Genomic DNA, 16,211 nt, shown 5'->3' with positions numbered 1-16,211 from the left:
ATGATTCCCCTTCCCCATGGGACACCTTGTTTTTTATCTTGCCCCCATATCTCTCCCCTTGCACGAGTGAGCATGGGCATACACCTGGACACACACAAACACATACAAGTTCTATTCCCAACTCAGCCGCCAGAGGGATTCATTTGCATTTTTTAGAAGTTTAAGTCTGATTATAATCCAGTCCTACTTAATGTCGGACAGCTTATCACCACCCGTAGAATGGAATCCAAAGCCCTCCTCCTGTTCTGTAAGGCCTAACCTCACCTCCCACTGTTTTCCACCTTGCTTGCTATCGTCCTGCCTTATTGTCATCCTCCCGTTAGCCTAGCAGCCACTTGCCCCAGGACCTGTGCACTCGCTGCTCCCTCAGCCTCCGAAAGCCACATGATTGACTCTTTTATGTCCTTGATGCCTCTGCTTTAGGTCTCTGTACAGATGTCACTTGATCGACCAGCCTATGCAGAAGGGTAGCCCTTCATTTCTTTCCCCACGGTCTGCACTCTTAATGCCGTTTGACTTTTCTTTACACACCTATCACTACACGACATGACTTTATAAATCTACATCTTGTCTGTCGCCATCTACCAAAACATAAACCTCACGAGGGCAGAGACTTTATTTCGATCTCTATTCTAGCCTCGGAACCTGCAAGCACTCCTAGCACAAAGTAGGCATTTAACAAATATTCGTTAAATGAATACACTTATCTTGGCTGTCGTTCTGTTTCTCACCCTGTTCTTTGATCATAAGATTCGAAGATGTGCTCCCGTTTCTGGCTCTGTTCTTTGAACCCAGGTGCTAAGCAAGTATTGGCAGACTTGAGTTTTACCTACGTACCAAAACTTATTTCATAGTCACCAGAGGAAAAAACACAGCAAGCCAGGTTTATCTTTGAGAAACAAAGATAGTAGAGAAATCCTCACGAGCCAGCTTAGCCTTTTATTACTCAGTCTTCATTTGATGGGCCTCCCGAGAGCACAAAGTATATCACACTGAACATTTATTTCAGGGATGGAGTTCAGAAATTGACCCCAGCAGACCTCACTGCCTCTGCAGGAAGTGTGGCCGAAGGGGGGGGGGGGCGGGGCACGGGGGCTTAGGGCACCCTGGCTCCTAAGGATGGGGAGGTCCCAAGAAGGTGACGGGAAGCTACAAGGGCACAGTTAGGGACATCCAGTTTGGGAGAAAACACTCAAAGTCTAAAGTCTTCCTTCTCTTCAATGAATTTCTTTCCCTTTCACAATACTGGTTTCTTAGAAACAGATTTTTTTCCCCTTTGTGTCTAGGTTTTTCAGACCAGAGAAAGAAATTTAAAAAAAAACCCTCGAAGCAAAAATAAAACATATAGCCTCTAATCACCCACTCTCTCTTGTTGCACATACAAGAGGTAGTTTTAAAAATTCATCTTTTCTTGGACACCCAATGTATATATTGATGCAAAAAGCAAACGAACTGTGTAAGTTCATTCCGTTTATACTAAACCAATTTTAGATGATCGTTTCTACATGAACGTTAAATGATTCTCTTCCTTCAGAATTTCCTTGAGACCCTCCTTTTACACCAGCTCCCTGTACTCAGTAGCATCAGTAACATCTTTGAACCTGAGAACACAGGTATTAATCACAATGAATCCTTTTGGTTCTTATTTCACTTTTCTTGCACAGTATGTTTTCTAAGCCAGTGGTTTTGGACTCCGTCTACACATTGGGGTCACTTGCAGAACTTTTTTAAAAAACCAACCACCTTCAGGACTCTCCCAAGACCAAGTCCAAATCTCTGAGGGTGGGACCCAAGCACCAGAATTTCTTTTCAAAGTTCCCCCAGTGAGTCTAATGGGCAGCCAGGGTTAAGAACCAAAGCTCTCAGCCCACACAACTAACTGCAGGCCCCTCAGGAATAATGCAGTGATGGGAAGAGCAGCCACAGGAGCTGGTCCCACACTGAGATTTCACTGTGGTTAAATCCCAGAGCAGGTCCCTGGTTTAACCAACTGACTTGAATACTACGTCATGGGACTGGATAGATACACCGATTACCCCTGACAATATGGACGGGATCCAAAACATAAAATACGCGGAACACTTAAAGGTATTTTAAAGAGAATATTAGTCAAAGGTCACATTGATTCACATCATTCTCTTTGGTAGTCTGTGGCTTAAGAAGTCTACATTTGCAATATTCTTTTCCCTTCCCCTCCCTTTTACTAAATCGAGGCAGCAAACTCAAGGGAGGGGTAGGAGTGGGGGGCGGGAGCCCCTGTTCTTTTCTCCCTAAGAAGTGAAATCCTAAGTGGGCTCTTACGGTAGTTGGCTGCAAAGAAGAAAAAGGCGGAAGGTGATTAGGATCTGCAGCATGGAAGGGAATCGGGGGACATTGGAATGGGCAGGGAACCTAGGCCTTCGATACGTGGGTAACATGAGGCACAGAAAAGATGAAGGCAGCCAGGAGGCATGGGAAGGGGCGACGGGTGTTGCCTAAGATGAGAGGACGGTGCACACGGTCTGCTTCTGTCCTGGACTCTGGCACCGAGCTTCGGCTGTTGAATTTTTCCATCACTGATGGCTTACAAGAATTTCCAAATGGAGCATTTAATTGTCCAAAAGCAGAAAGGTGACTGCAAAAGAACAAACCTCTGTTCTCTAAAGGCTTTAATGTAATCACAATTTGCACTGACTGGCCGGCCTAAGGAAACCTTGACTAAATGGACCGGCATGGGGTTCATCACGGTTTTTTTTTTTTTTTGGTAGCATAGTTATCTTTCTCCAATTCTGTCATTTCTTGAATACTTCCTAAAATGTCATTCTGTCTGGATACTTCTTCAAAACAATTGTTGCCAGGATCTGGACTGGCACTTGAAGAAAACAGACTATTTGCAACAAAAAGAGAAAGACAAAACTGTAGCATTACATAAAGCATCATGACTGCTTCCAAGGGAGGTAAAAATCTATATCCTAATGATCCCAATTTATGTTTTTTTGCCAGGTCCTTCAAAATTGCCTGGAAATTACAAAGCAGGCTTTTTGCAGTAAATCCTAACTTCTCTATGTCTTGATTAGATATTAGCCATTTACTGGTATTTGTGTACATACTTTATTATTAGGGCCTGAATCACTATCTTTTTTTTTTCTTTTAAAAGATTTTATTTATTTACGAGAGACAGAGAGAGGCAGAGACAGAGGCAGGGGGAGAAGCAGGCTCCTCATGGGGAGCCCGACGCGGGACTTGATCCCGGGACCAGGATCACACCCTGGGCCCAGGCAGGTGCCCAACTGCTGATCCACCAGGCGGTCCCCGAATCACTATCCTATTAGCAGTGTTTCACCAGTTACAACGATGCGTCCTAAATGACGAAGTATCAGATGATTGCTGCATCTCTATTCCTGCTTGGCACTGTGCTTTATATTAATGGTTTAACCCTGAATCAAAGTGATGTCTCTAAGATTTCTTTAGAGATTCCTGGGTTTTATCACATTGACCTATGTTTGTTTTTGAGACAGGGCTTCTTCAAGACATTGAACGTCATGCCTTGACATTGAACATCATGCCTTATCTAAATCTGTATCTCTAGGTCTACTTCTTCGATATGATCTTCGTTTCTAAGTGAAATGAATCTACATTCACTGGCAGGAGCATTTTTTAAAGATTTTATTTATTTATTGGTAGAGATGCAGAGAGAGAGAGAGGCAGAGACACAGGCAGAGGGAGAAGCAGGCTCCCTGCAGGGAGCCGGACATGGGACTCGATCCAGGGTCTCCAGGATCACGCCCCGGGCTGCAGGCGGCATTAAACCGCTGCGCCACCAGGGCTGCCCCAAAAGCATCTTTTTAAAAGAGGAGTCTTTTTTTTTTTTTTTTTAAGGAATTCCTTGTTTTTTTAAATTTCCCAAATCCAAGAATTTACTGTTTGTTGAGGAAACGAGACCTGGAGTATTCCTGCAGAGAAATGACGGGTCTGTTTTAAGTTCTCCTAAAATGCTAATAGAGAAATGTTTTCTTTTGTACATTTAACAAAGTGTTGCTGTGCACACGAGACCCATTGCCTTTTGGATGGTTTTTCTGCTTGGTCGGCAGCGGGGCGCAAAGGGCGGGAACTTTAAAGGGGAAACACACCTTGACTCAATGGTTCAGCAACTACAACACAGCAAGAGAAGGGAAAGGGAGAAAGGAAGAAGGAAGAAGGAAGAAGGAAAAGGAAAGGGAAAAGGAAAGGGAAAGGGAAGAAAGAAAAGAAAGAAAAAAGAGAAAGAGGGAGAGAGGAGCGAGGCCTTCCTGCAGAAGCAGCTCTACTAACGCAGCTCAAGTAGTTCACAGGCCGAGGACGCGGCTTTTTTAAGTGTTTTTCTCCCCCGGGACCAGTTTCCTGAGTCTCCGTCCTCGGCTCTGCATCCCTGGAGTCCTAACCAGGTTTTTCCTTTTTTCTTTCCCTTTTTTTTTTTTCTTTTGAGAACGATAAAAAGTTGCCAGGGAAGGAATGTTCGGTACATCGCACGGAGGCTTTTCTATTTTCAGTAAGTTTCGCTGCTCTGCGCGCAGATGGCTCCCCGGTCCCCGGCACGCGCGGCGCCGCCCGGCCCCCCGCGCCCCCCGCGCCCGCTCGCAGCTCCCCGGCCGGCACCGCCCCCCGGACCCCGGCGCCCCGCGGAGTGTTCACGTGGGTCCCCCGGGTGGGGGCGCCGGGGGTCGGGGGGGCCGCGCGGGGCCACAACCGGCCCAGCTCCGGGTGCCACCCCGCCCCCCCCCGGGACGTCCTGGGCCAGCTCCGGGTGAGCACAGTCCCCCTGCCCCAGCCGGGCTCCGGGTGGGCACAATCCCCCATGCCCCTGCCCCGGGTCAGCACAGCCCCCTCCCACCTGCCCCCTGCCCCTGCCCAGGCTCCGAGTGGGCACAGCCCCCCCAACCCCCATGCCCCTGCCCTGGGTGAGCACAGCCGCCCCACCTGTCCCCTGCCCCGGCACCGGGTGAGCACAGTCCCCCCAACCCCCATGCCCTGCCCCGGCTCCGGGTGGGCACGGCCCCCTCCCACCTCCCCCCTGCCCTGGCTCCCGGTGAGCACAGCCCCCCCACCTGCCCCCTGCCCCGGCTCCGAGTGGGCACAGCCTCCCCAACCCCCATGCCCTGCCCCGGCTCCAGGTGGGCACGGCCCCCTCCCACCTCCCCCCTGCCCTGGCTCCCGGTGAGCACAGCCCCCCCACCTGCCCCCTGCCCCGGCTCCGAGTGGGCACAGCCCCCCCAACCCCCAGGCCCTGTCCCGGCTCCGGATGAGCACGGCCCCCTCCCACCTCCCCGCTGCCCCGGCTCCAGGTGGGCACAGCCCCCCTCCCCCCGCCCCCCCCCCCGGCCCGCGCTCCCCGGCGGGGCGCCCTACCTTGGGGTTGGCGAGCAGCTGGTGCTCGTCGCTGTGCAGCAGCGCCCTGGAGTGGGACTCGGAGTTGTTCACGTAGACCTGCACGCAGGGGTAGAGCGCGGTGCCCCTGCAGTCGGCGCCACAGGTGAAGGTGCACTCGAAGAGCTCGCCGAGCTGCTGCACCGACAGCACCGTGCAGTTGGCCGCCGTGGCCTGCAGGTCCTGCAGCGCGGGGCTGAGCCAGCAGAAGCCGAAGATGAAGAGCGACACGACGCCCGAGATGATGAGAAACAGGCCGAGCCGGATGCTCTTGTCCTCGGCTTCCGTGTACTCGTACGCCACCCGCAGCTTCGCCATCGCCCCCCGCGCCCCCGCCCCCCGCGCCCCGCGCCGAGCGCCGCCGCCCGCGCGGGAGGAGCCGCCGCCGCCGCCGCCGCCGCCGCCGCCGCCGCGACAGCAGGCCCGTGGGCGGCGAGGGCGAGCCGAGAACAAAGGGGCCGCGGCCCGCGACGCCCCCGGCGCCAGCGCCCCCCGCCCCGCCCCCGCCCCCCGCCCGCCGGCCCCGCGCCGAGCGGCCGCCGCGTCAGCGCCGCCTGCGCCCTCGGGGAGCGCCGCCCGGGCGCCTCCCGCCTCCAGCGCCCCCTGCCAGCCGCCCCCGCGCGCTCCCCGCCCCCCCCGCCCCGCGCCGCCCGCTCCCCATCGCCCGCGCGCCGCGATCCGGGCAGCCGCCCCGAGGGCAGGCGCGCCGCTCGCCCGAGCCCGGGGCTCCCCGGCCCGCAGGCGGCTCCGCCCGCCCCCCGCCCCCCGCCCCGGTGCCCCGCCCCGGTGCCCCGCCCGCCCCGTCCCGCCTCGCCACGCCCCGGGTGGCCCCGCCCCGGTGCCCCGCCCCGCCCCGCCCGAGGGCGTCTCCCGCACGAGGGGGGAGCGCGGAGGGCGGCGGCCGCGCCGCAGGTGCCCCAGAAGCCCGCGCGTCCCTGGAGGACGGAAAGTTGAAACCGAAAACCGGGCGGACGGCGTCGCGCCCCGGAGCGGCGGGAAGCTGGGACTCCCGGCGGGGACTGGCCGGGCGGGGGGGCACCTGGGGGGCGACGGGGGGCCGGCGGGGTCGGCGGGGGGCACGCCCCCACGCCCCTCCGCGCCCTGCGAGCGCGGCCACGGTCGGCACGGGGTCCCGGCGCCCCCCCTCGGCCGCCCCCCTCCCTCCCCCCCGCCGCGATGGGACGGACGCGGGCGGAGCGCAGCCCAGTGGGCGCTGCACGCGGCGCGGGGCGGGGCCGAGCGAGGGCGGCGGGAGCGGGCGGGAGCGGGCGGGAACTCCGGCTCGGCTGGCCCAGGGCCCGGACCGAAGGGAACCTGCGGAGAGCTCGCAGCCCCGCAGGGCCCCGCCCCGGCCCCCGACGGCAGCCGCCCCCCCCCCGCGCCCCGCTCGCCCCGCTCCCCCACCCCGAGCCTCGTTCCCCTTCCCCACGGCCCATTCCCCCGCGCCCCGTTCCCCCATCCCCCGACGGCAGACCCCGCCCCCCCCGACGGCAGACCCCGCCCCCCCCGCGCCCCGCTCCCTGACGGCGGCACCTCGCCCGCCTCGCGCCCTGTTACCCTCCCCGCGCCCCGCTCTCCCCGCTCCCCCCCCCGCCCCCCCCCCCGCACCTGCGGCGGGGCGACAGATGCGAGCCGCCCCGGGCCTCGACGGCAGCACCCGGCGCCCCGCGCGGCCTCCCCCTGCAGCCTGCTCCCCCCCTCCGCGCCCCCCTCCCGCACCTGGGGCGGGGCGGCAGCGGCGAGCAGGCCCCGGGGGTGCGCCGGGCTCGCCCACCCCTTCCAGGCGCTCCCCCGACCCCCTCTGTGCTCACCTCCGGCCTCCCCGCTCTCCGTGACCTTTTTTTTGGTGTTTTCCGAATTCTCTCTCTGCAAACCGCGCTCCCGCCGTGACCTCCAGGTGGAGCGCTCTGCGCTGTGGAGTCAGGATGCTCGCCCCGCGGAGGCAGACGGTGACCCGCTCTCGCCCCGGGCGTCCCAGCGGACGTGCCCTGAGGACCGTGCAGCCCGGATTTCCGAGGTTGCTTGACTGCCCGTGAGTACCTGCCGGCCGCAGCTCTGGTACCTTCCCGTGAGGCAGCCCCTTCCTTTATGGGGTAGTGACAGTGTTTCCAAGCAAGAAGCAAAGCAACTTTAATTACACGAAGACCCGGTTTTTTCTTGGGGGGAAAAAAACAAAAACAAAATTAAGTTACAGGGCTTAGAAAACTTCCAAATCACGAAGGCGCTTTATATCTTAATATATAAATATTAAATGTTTAATATATATTTTTTTTAATTTTTATTTATTCATGATAGTCACAGAGAGAGAGCGAGAGAGAGGCAGAGACACAGGCAGAGGGAGAAGCAGGCTCCATGCACCGGGAGCCCGACGTGGGACTCGATTCCCGGTCTGCAGGATCGCGCCCCGGGCCAAAGGCAGGCGCTAAACCGCTGCGCCACCCAGGGATCCCTGTTTAATATATTTTAATTTTCAAGCTTTGAGACAGTCGATTTCCTTCCCTAAGCATTCTTTTTGCCCCCCCTTTCTGTTGGCATAAGGACGATTGTTCGTGATTACATTCCCTGAAAGGAAAAGGTAGTTTAATAGTTGAGGCGGCCTGATGCGGAATCAGGGATCTTTGGCCAGATTCTGTGTCCCGCTGGGGGTTGTGACCACCGCTCCGGCCCGTCTGAGCCCTGGGGCGGTGTGGGCAGGTAAGGAGATGCAGTTTTGCTCCCCTGGGGGGGCCCCCGAGCAACTTAACCTGGAGGCAGGCCTCTGGGAGTGCTCAGGAACCAGGGGTGCGGCACCTAAAGATAATTTAATAAAGGTAATTAATTTTTCCACGGTTCCAGAGCTCCCAAGAGTTCGGTGAGTGCACCCTCTGCCTCAAAACTGCAGCAAGATGGTCTTCAAGTATCAGAAAATTCTGTATTAATTTATCCTCAGTTCTTAAGGGCTTTTAAATCCCATTTAAATGGGGCCCTGCATTTAGTAACTCTCCTTTCTTATAATTAAAGTAGTTGAAGACACTGTTGCCATCTAGCCTTCTTCTTTAAACATGTGCTTTTCGCCCTTATTTCCTATTTTGAAATTAGCTCTGCTTCTCTTCTGAACCCTTTCATGATCTCCATGCCTTTTTTTGATTGAGAGTCAAACCTATCCAAAGAATTCCCACATTAAATAAATTTCCGTTTTATCCCTAATGGAACACAGTGTTTGTTATTATAAATTTCATTTGCTCGAGGTGGAACTGCCGTGTCCCATTCCTAAGATTTAAGAAGCCCCTCAGTTTTCTGGAAAGAGTCACCGTGGACTCTTCTTAGGTTAGTGATAGGAACTCCTGGAATCTCAGAGATGCTAACTAAGCTCCGAAGTCACTTAGCATCCTGTTTCCTGTGGAGGGCAGAGGCAGCACAGAAATAAAAGCTAGTTCTTTCTATGCATGCTTGCCACCAATTAAATTCAGATTTAAAAAATGGTTCTGCTACGCAGAACCAGACCAACTTACTTGGTGTCCATCATCATCTGCAGCAACGTTTTCAGGAGAAACATCCTAGCCAAGCCTTGATGTTCTTTCTCTGAGAAAAATAAGACCTATCTGAGCAAGAATATTTAAAACCATTGTTATTTAGAATTCGGTCTCATGATCAGTATTCTTCAGGAAGCCCTGTGACCAGTGTTGAAGTTGCAATGTACAATTTCAAATGTATATATACTTTTATTAAAAGAATTATCCAAAAAGAGTTATCATAAGGAGAGCCTTGGTATCCTAGGAATAGAGAGGAATTTAGAACATGTTGGGAAAATGTTTATACGCTGTTTTAAAAATTGGTGTATTGTCAAGTTTTTCAACAACAAACTGCTACTGTACATTTGAATTAAGTCCATAGGAGAGAAAATTAATATTATATCATCACCTTTCCTCATTAAATTTCACCTTCCGGGCAGCCCGGGTGGCTCAGCGGTTTAGCGCCGCCTTCATGATCCTGGAGACTCGGGATCGAGTCCCACGTCGGGCTCCTGCTTTTCCCTCTGTCTGTGTCTCTGCCTCTCTCTGTCTCTCTCATGAATAAATAAATCTTTAAAAATAAAATTCACCTTCTGACTAGGTTTTAGATGTTTGTAAACCAGAATAATTAGATAAGAATAAACATGAATGAAAGCATGAGTGACACAACAAAGAAAATATAGGAAATGTTATATTTTCATTCAGTTTACACCATTGACAGTTTTATTGTCATAGAAAACTGTTTCCACGTTTAGTCTTGACTTAAAATGTTTACAGTCGAACCAAATCATTTCCGGCTTGCTGATATCAGAAAACTTTCTTGCCATGCTTCATGGTGAATGTTACATAGTTGTCTCAGAATTTTAAATCCAAAAATATTTCCTGGGTAGCCACTTTGTTTTTCCATTTGTTTTCCCCGTCCATAAATTTTACCCAGTGTAGTGAGCATATAATTCTTACGGAGAACACTATTTCTATACTTGGATTAAAACACGAAGGGATCTTAAATATCACCTAATTCAACATTAAGCAGGAAAGGAAGCTCTCAAAGACTGCATTTTGTTTGGACTTGTAAAGAATGATTACTAAAGATATATTTTTAGGTTCAGATTTGTTTGCATGTAGCCTTTATATGTGCAGCTGAGAAAGGGAAGCAAAAACCACAATCACTTCATATTAGTAAATTCATAATATGGTAGTGGAAGTGTGGCTAGAGCTCCTAACTTCTTACCACCTGTTATCTTTCGTGTTAATAGAAGTGAACTTCTATGGGAGATCATATATACACATAGGCAGTTAAAAGGGAAATCAGCTTTGGTTTGGAAAGCAAGAAGGTGAAAGGTTTGGGTCCCCAAATTTAATACTAGATTATTTGACATAAATAATTGATGTTCTTACATTGCTTCCTCCTCCTCACGTGAAAGGGTTGGATTGGTTGGATTAGATTTTTTTTTTTTTTCCTTAAGATTCATTTATTTTAGAGAGAACTGGTGGGCGGGGAGGCAATGATGGAAGGGTCAGAGGGAGACAGTCCCAAGCCAACTGCACACTGAACATGGAGCCTGATGCGGGGCTCGATTTCACAACGCTGGGATCATGACCTAAGCAAAACCAAGAGTTGGATGCTTAACCGATTGTGCCACCCAGGCACCCCTGGACTAGAAGATTCTTGATTCTATGATTTTTATTCCAAATTGACTTGCTCCAAAATATGGAGAGTACTTCCAACCCCAGTGGCTGAGACAGTATTTGTCTTTAGAAAGATTGGCTGACATACTGAGCACCTGATGTGAACAAATGCCCTAATTTAATCTTCATCATGAAGATGAAGAGGGAACAATAGATTAAGCAAAGCTACACACATATTGACGGTGCCAGATTTAAAGGCCCATTTTCTGCTATACGGTATCATCTCTAAGAAATGTCTGTATTTAGTAAAAAAAAAAAAAAAAAAAGTGTAGGTCATACAACTGGATTTAAGATGTGCACACTTAACATTCAAGTAGAGTTAGGCTTGGTCAAAACCTCTACAGTTAAACCTGTGAAGGGGGACGTGGGTCTAGTGACTTAACCAGTTCCTCCAGTTTTATTCTGAATCAGTTGTGTGGAAAAGAACTCTTTTTTAGATGCATAGCAAATGTAAGTAGTACGGTTTTAAATGGAAAAGATTAAGTGTAATATTTAAGTTTCAGATAAACTTGTTAGAAATTCAGGCTTGAACAAAGTAGTTGTAAACACAGTGAACTGTTTTTTTGTTTTTTTAAAGATTTTACTTGTTTATTCAGGAGAGACACAGAGACACAGGCAGAGGGAGAAGCAGGCTCCCTGTGAGGAGCCTGATGTTGGAGCCGGTCCCAGGATCCCGGGGTCACCACCTGAGCCGAAGGCAGGTGCTCTACTGCTGAGCCCCCCAGGCGCCCCACAACTGGATGTTAAAACAAGTAATAGTTACCTTGTAGAAGAGCCTATCCTCCTCTTACTGCAGGAAATTGCCTAACATTTCTACTGGTTTTCTTGCCTTTGTTTGGACATTTCCAGCGATGAAGAAGTCATTCACTCCTAAGGCTGGCCAATTGGAATTTGGAGCTTTAAAACAATGCGGATAATGCTTTCTTGTAAATTGAACTCTGCCTTGCCATCCTGTCCATGTAAAGGTTTTTAATTTGCCCTGTGGTGTTATGTAGGATAAGGATAATCTGCTTTACAAAAAATTCCACTTCAGGGGCACCTGGCTGGCTCCTTCCGCAGAGCAGACAACTCTTGAGCTCAGTCCTGAATTCAGGCCCCACGTGGGGTAGAGCTTACTTAAAAGAACGAGGACAAAACAAGTGATTCCTCTTCAGCTGTGGAAGAGGACTCTCCTGTACCTTCATATGCTAATCTTCAATTTCTTCAGTATTCCCCTTTTGATAATGGCTTAGAAAGCTAAGGTCATATTCTTACCCCAAAATGTTAAAAAAAAAAAAAAAAAAGATAATTCAAAGTTGGAAAGGATACCCAGTTTCAATATTTTCTAAAACAAGAGGCTACACCTTTTCCACGCTATCCAACCGACAAACACTTCTAGGATGATGGATCGTTATTCATTAATTAACAATGTCATTGCCAATGCCAGAGAGAAGCCAGAAAAATGATTTTGGCTCAACTAGAATTTGGATTCCAAATAGTGATGTGCAAGTCAACTAATACTCAAATATTAAATCATTTGGAGTGAAATGAAAAAAAATTATATGGGACTTTAGATTAAAAAAGGAAATCTAGAAATAACTTTTTGAGCATAGTAACATATGGCTTGCATTTTAAAAACAGGTGTATTTTCATTCAACTTGTTTTATATTTGAAAGATATTAACCATTTGAATAAATTAAAACATTTAAAATAAAAAAATATGTCTGACTCTCTTAAGAGAGGAAATATTTAACAGCTCACATTTTAAGGCAGCCCAGTTTTGGGGTGCCTGACTGGCTCCGTCAGTAGAGCATGTAGCCCTTGATCTTGGGGTTGTGAGTTTGAGTCCCACATTGGGTGTAGGGATTACTTAAAAATAAAATTTTTAAAAATGAGACAGCCCAGTTTTCATGCAACTGCTACATATGATAATTAAAACTACATCTTAAAATAAATGTTCAGTATGTAACAGATTTAAAGGTAGCTTCCAAACATTCTGGCTGCCCCAAATCTTTATTTTTATACAAAAGATGAAACTATTTATGGCATTCCCACATGTAATTTCTTCTCATTGAGCTGTATCTTTTTGAAGAATAATCAGTGTTTACTCTTTAAAATATTTTTTCCCATTATAAATGAGTATCAATAGGCCTGGCCCCAAGAAGAATCAAGCAGAATCAGCCATTTGCTGACATCATAGCACCCTTGAAATTTCGTACATTTCTTCCAAAATGTTTGGAGGAACCTCATGTATCACAACTAAAATTACTTTCAGTATATACTGGAAAATAGATTTGGCTTGGAAGAAAAACATCACTTCTTCAAAGTTTCAAAAATTATGTGGCCAAAATATTACTTAGGCAAATACAAACACAAATAACTGGAATATTACTTTTCAGGACAGGCTGATGAAAATTAGAGCTAATTCAGTGAAAAATTCTGGCTTCCTTACCGGATATTCTCTACTGTTGTTTGAAGGAACTACCACTTCTGGCATAAATAGGGCCGGTTTTATTTCACCTTCTCTAACAAAATGTCCTAACATATTTATAGTGTAGTAGATGCCTTGGAAATGAAAACTTCAATCACATGATGAATGAAAAATTAGTTTTGCTATATAGAAGTAGTCTTAGGGGCACCTCTCTGACTCGGTCTGTAGAGCATGTGATTCTTGGTCTTGGAGTTGTGAGTTCAAGCCCCATGTTGGGGGTAAAGATTATTTATACACAAATTTTTTTTTAAAGGTGGTCTTATTAGCTAAACTCTTTTAGCACATGTCATTTGGCGAGCATAAGATATGAGACTATGCAATTTGGGTCTTCAGCAGCAATAGGAAATTATTACAATGAAGAAGACTGAATTTTATGACCTTTTCAAGAAGTCATTTAAGTGACTGGGGGAAAACTGTACGGCAAACACCTGGAAATGACAAGGTTTTAAACTGGATACTGAATTCTTACAATAAAGAAATAGATGATCAAATTTTTGTCAGGTCCTAGTATTTATACAACAGGATGACTGGACTAAAGAAAAAACTTTCAGTTGATGGACATAGAATTGATAATGCACAAAGCTGCCCTTGGCAGTTTTTATGCGCACAAACTGAAGTGGAAACCTAAGGTCTGGCAAAATGTCCCCAGGAAATAGCAGAGGCTTAAAACTTGCTTTTTTCATACTCAGGAAATGGATTTACTTTCCTTGTATTCTGCTTAAGTACTAACTGTAGTACTGTGGTCTCTGCACCGGGATATTGGACGATACGGGAAAAGGTAAATGAGTGCCCCCTGACACACAGGAGTGCATTATCCCAGTGTTAACTTAGTTGGATTTCACCTGAACTTTAAGATTTTATTCTAGTTAGTACTTGCACAGTAGGCAAAGTATAGGTTAAGTGTAAATTGTAGTTCACTAACTTCAGAAATGACCTGTATTTACTAGAGTACAATGTATTCCTGGCCTCTCTCTAGACAGGTCAGAAGATATGAGGCCTAAAATTGTTATTTTTTAACATGGTCCTCAGGTGATTCTCATGCACATTAAGAATTACCTAACTATAGGATTACCTTGGACTCTGGTGAGCTCCTGCAGCTGTCTCCATCCAAACTGAGATTTTTATACATCAAATTTAATGATGTTACACAAGGAATTCAATTACTCCTTAATCTAATTTTTGTGAGGACTACTGTAGCAGAAAACAGGAGATTGAACACTAATGCAATGTATAATTTCAGGCTAAACATTTACCTTGAAACTTAATAAAAACTGGTCTCATCCCTCCTTTTAATGTCGCACTAGAATACATAAATCTGAATATACACAATTTACTATTTGTTGTGCTTTACTAAGTTTCATATTCTTACTCCTACTAAAGTAAAAAAACAAAGTTGAATAAAGTTGCCTTCTGTCATTCTTATTTAAACCTCTCCAAAGACACAGAGAGTAATTATAAGTAAGCCTTATCCATGACTCACAGAAGACCATATTCTAGGCTAGGTCAGCGCTTCTAAGTATTTAGGATTTAAGTACTCTAAGCATTTAATTTTTCAGCCCTGAGAACATCATCCTATTCCTTAACTTCAAACCAAAAAGGGTATCTACATCTTAAAGAGTTGAAGAGGCCTAGAAGGTATCAAATCCAACTTTCTACTCAAAAAGGCAGTCCTTTCAATAGCAATTGATAGTCATCCAGTTTCTGCTGGAACGTTTTTGTTGATGGAACCCTCACTCATGTAACAGCACTGTGGGACTGACTGCACCTTGATATACAGAACCAAAATGTGTCTCATCCAACTTCCACCTGCTGGCTTGATACTTGCCGGCCTTCCTATATTTGAAGACCGTGGTCACGTCTCCCTTTATTGGTCCATTAATCTTCTCTTCTCCGAGGTCTAGATCTCATCAACTATAAGATGTACATTCTTTCCATGCATGACATCTTTCAAACTGGTATGCATTTTCGTAATTCATGGTTTATCAGTTTAATCGAGCTGTTTTCTTCCTCAGTGGTACATGTAGGTTGTACCTAATGGCTGGCAGTTAGGTTTGCTAAAATACTCATTATCCCACTTGAACATTGTCAATTAACAGGAACATTCAAGGTAATCCAGTTCAACTCCTTACCTTATGCACTGTCCGGGTCCGTCTCTCCTTAGTTATGTTCTGAGGTTGAATCTAATGCATTATAAAGCAACTCCTTTCAAATCTTAATTACCTCAGTTTTAAAACAGCACTGAAATCTTTTTCTGTTTGGTACTAGTTGTTCTTCAGACCCGCAAATGAATCTTTCACAACTCTCGATTTTGATACCCTAGACAGATACCGTATTTCTAGTTTATTCTCTTTTAATGCTAATCTTTCTGACTTCCGGGTTTGGGACGGCAGGGGTGGGGTGGGGTGGGGTGTGTATTTTAAATGTAATGTAAGATGAGGATACTAAAACCTACCTTATAATGCTATGCTAAAGACAGGACACAATGATGCATGTAAAACACTTGGTATAGCTTGGCAGCTAGCAGGCACGCTAAACCCTTTTCTTCTGCCTTCCCCAGTCAGGGCAGCTCTTGAAATACAGGAGACTTCCTACCTTGTTCTGAGCACTATACTTTTAATGTAGCAGAAAGTTTTATCAGTATTTTGGGCAATAGTTACAATTTGCATTGATCTACATTATGAGCCACTCTTAAGACATGTTACATTCCACCATCCTTTATTCTTTTAGTAACCAAAGTGGTAAAGCAATGATCTGGACTCGGTGTATCCTATTTGATGCAACTCAACACACAAAATTACTGGGTTAGATTTACATCCCAATTTTGACGTGCCCCGTTTATTCGCTTCATCTCCTAGATCTGTCATGTATTCACGATATGATCCAATTCACTGCCCATGCTAATGGCAAATAAAGAGCTTTCTGATGTGCCGTTAGGACCTAGCTTTTAAAAAGACATTGAGATAAGAGTCTGGCTTTATCCACAGACTGTCTTAATGGAATCAATTAGCAGGTATTCCTAGGTCTTCTTTTTAGCTACACAAACTATGGTTAAGGGAACATTAAATATGGACATCCCTTTTCTGCCCGGGCACATTTAGGTTTTTAATAATCTGCAAAATTGATGCTCGTAAGCAAATTTGAAGTTAAATGTGCCCTTCTTTGCAGGTGCGCTCAGATGC

The 16,211-nt window shown here is 47.6% G+C and overlaps 1 protein-coding gene and 1 long non-coding RNA gene across 2 annotated transcripts in view; one reads left to right on the top strand and one right to left on the bottom strand.

Annotated features, from left to right (window-relative positions):
• KCNMB4 (potassium calcium-activated channel subfamily M regulatory beta subunit 4) overlaps positions 1–5,737 on the bottom strand; it is a 59,170-nt gene extending 53,433 nt beyond the window's left edge. The window contains exon 1 of the mRNA XM_077913828.1: positions 5,365–5,737. Within this exon, the coding sequence (XP_077769954.1) occupies positions 5,365–5,700 (336 nt within the window). The 5' untranslated portion in view covers positions 5,701–5,737. The remainder of the gene's footprint in view (positions 1–5,364) is intronic.
• Positions 3,682–8,568, top strand: LOC144323411 (uncharacterized). Its single transcript, XR_013388859.1, has 4 exons — positions 3,682–4,507; positions 7,280–7,418; positions 7,684–8,076; positions 8,218–8,568. It is a non-coding gene; the product is annotated as an uncharacterized LOC144323411 (long non-coding RNA).
• The last annotated feature ends 7,643 nt before the right edge of the window (positions 8,569–16,211 follow it).

This window comes from Canis aureus, chromosome 11 (genome assembly GCF_053574225.1).
Source record: "Canis aureus isolate CA01 chromosome 11, VMU_Caureus_v.1.0, whole genome shotgun sequence".
Taxonomy (NCBI): Eukaryota; Metazoa; Chordata; class Mammalia; order Carnivora; family Canidae; genus Canis; species Canis aureus.
This window is presented reverse-complemented; position numbering and strand designations above follow the sequence as displayed.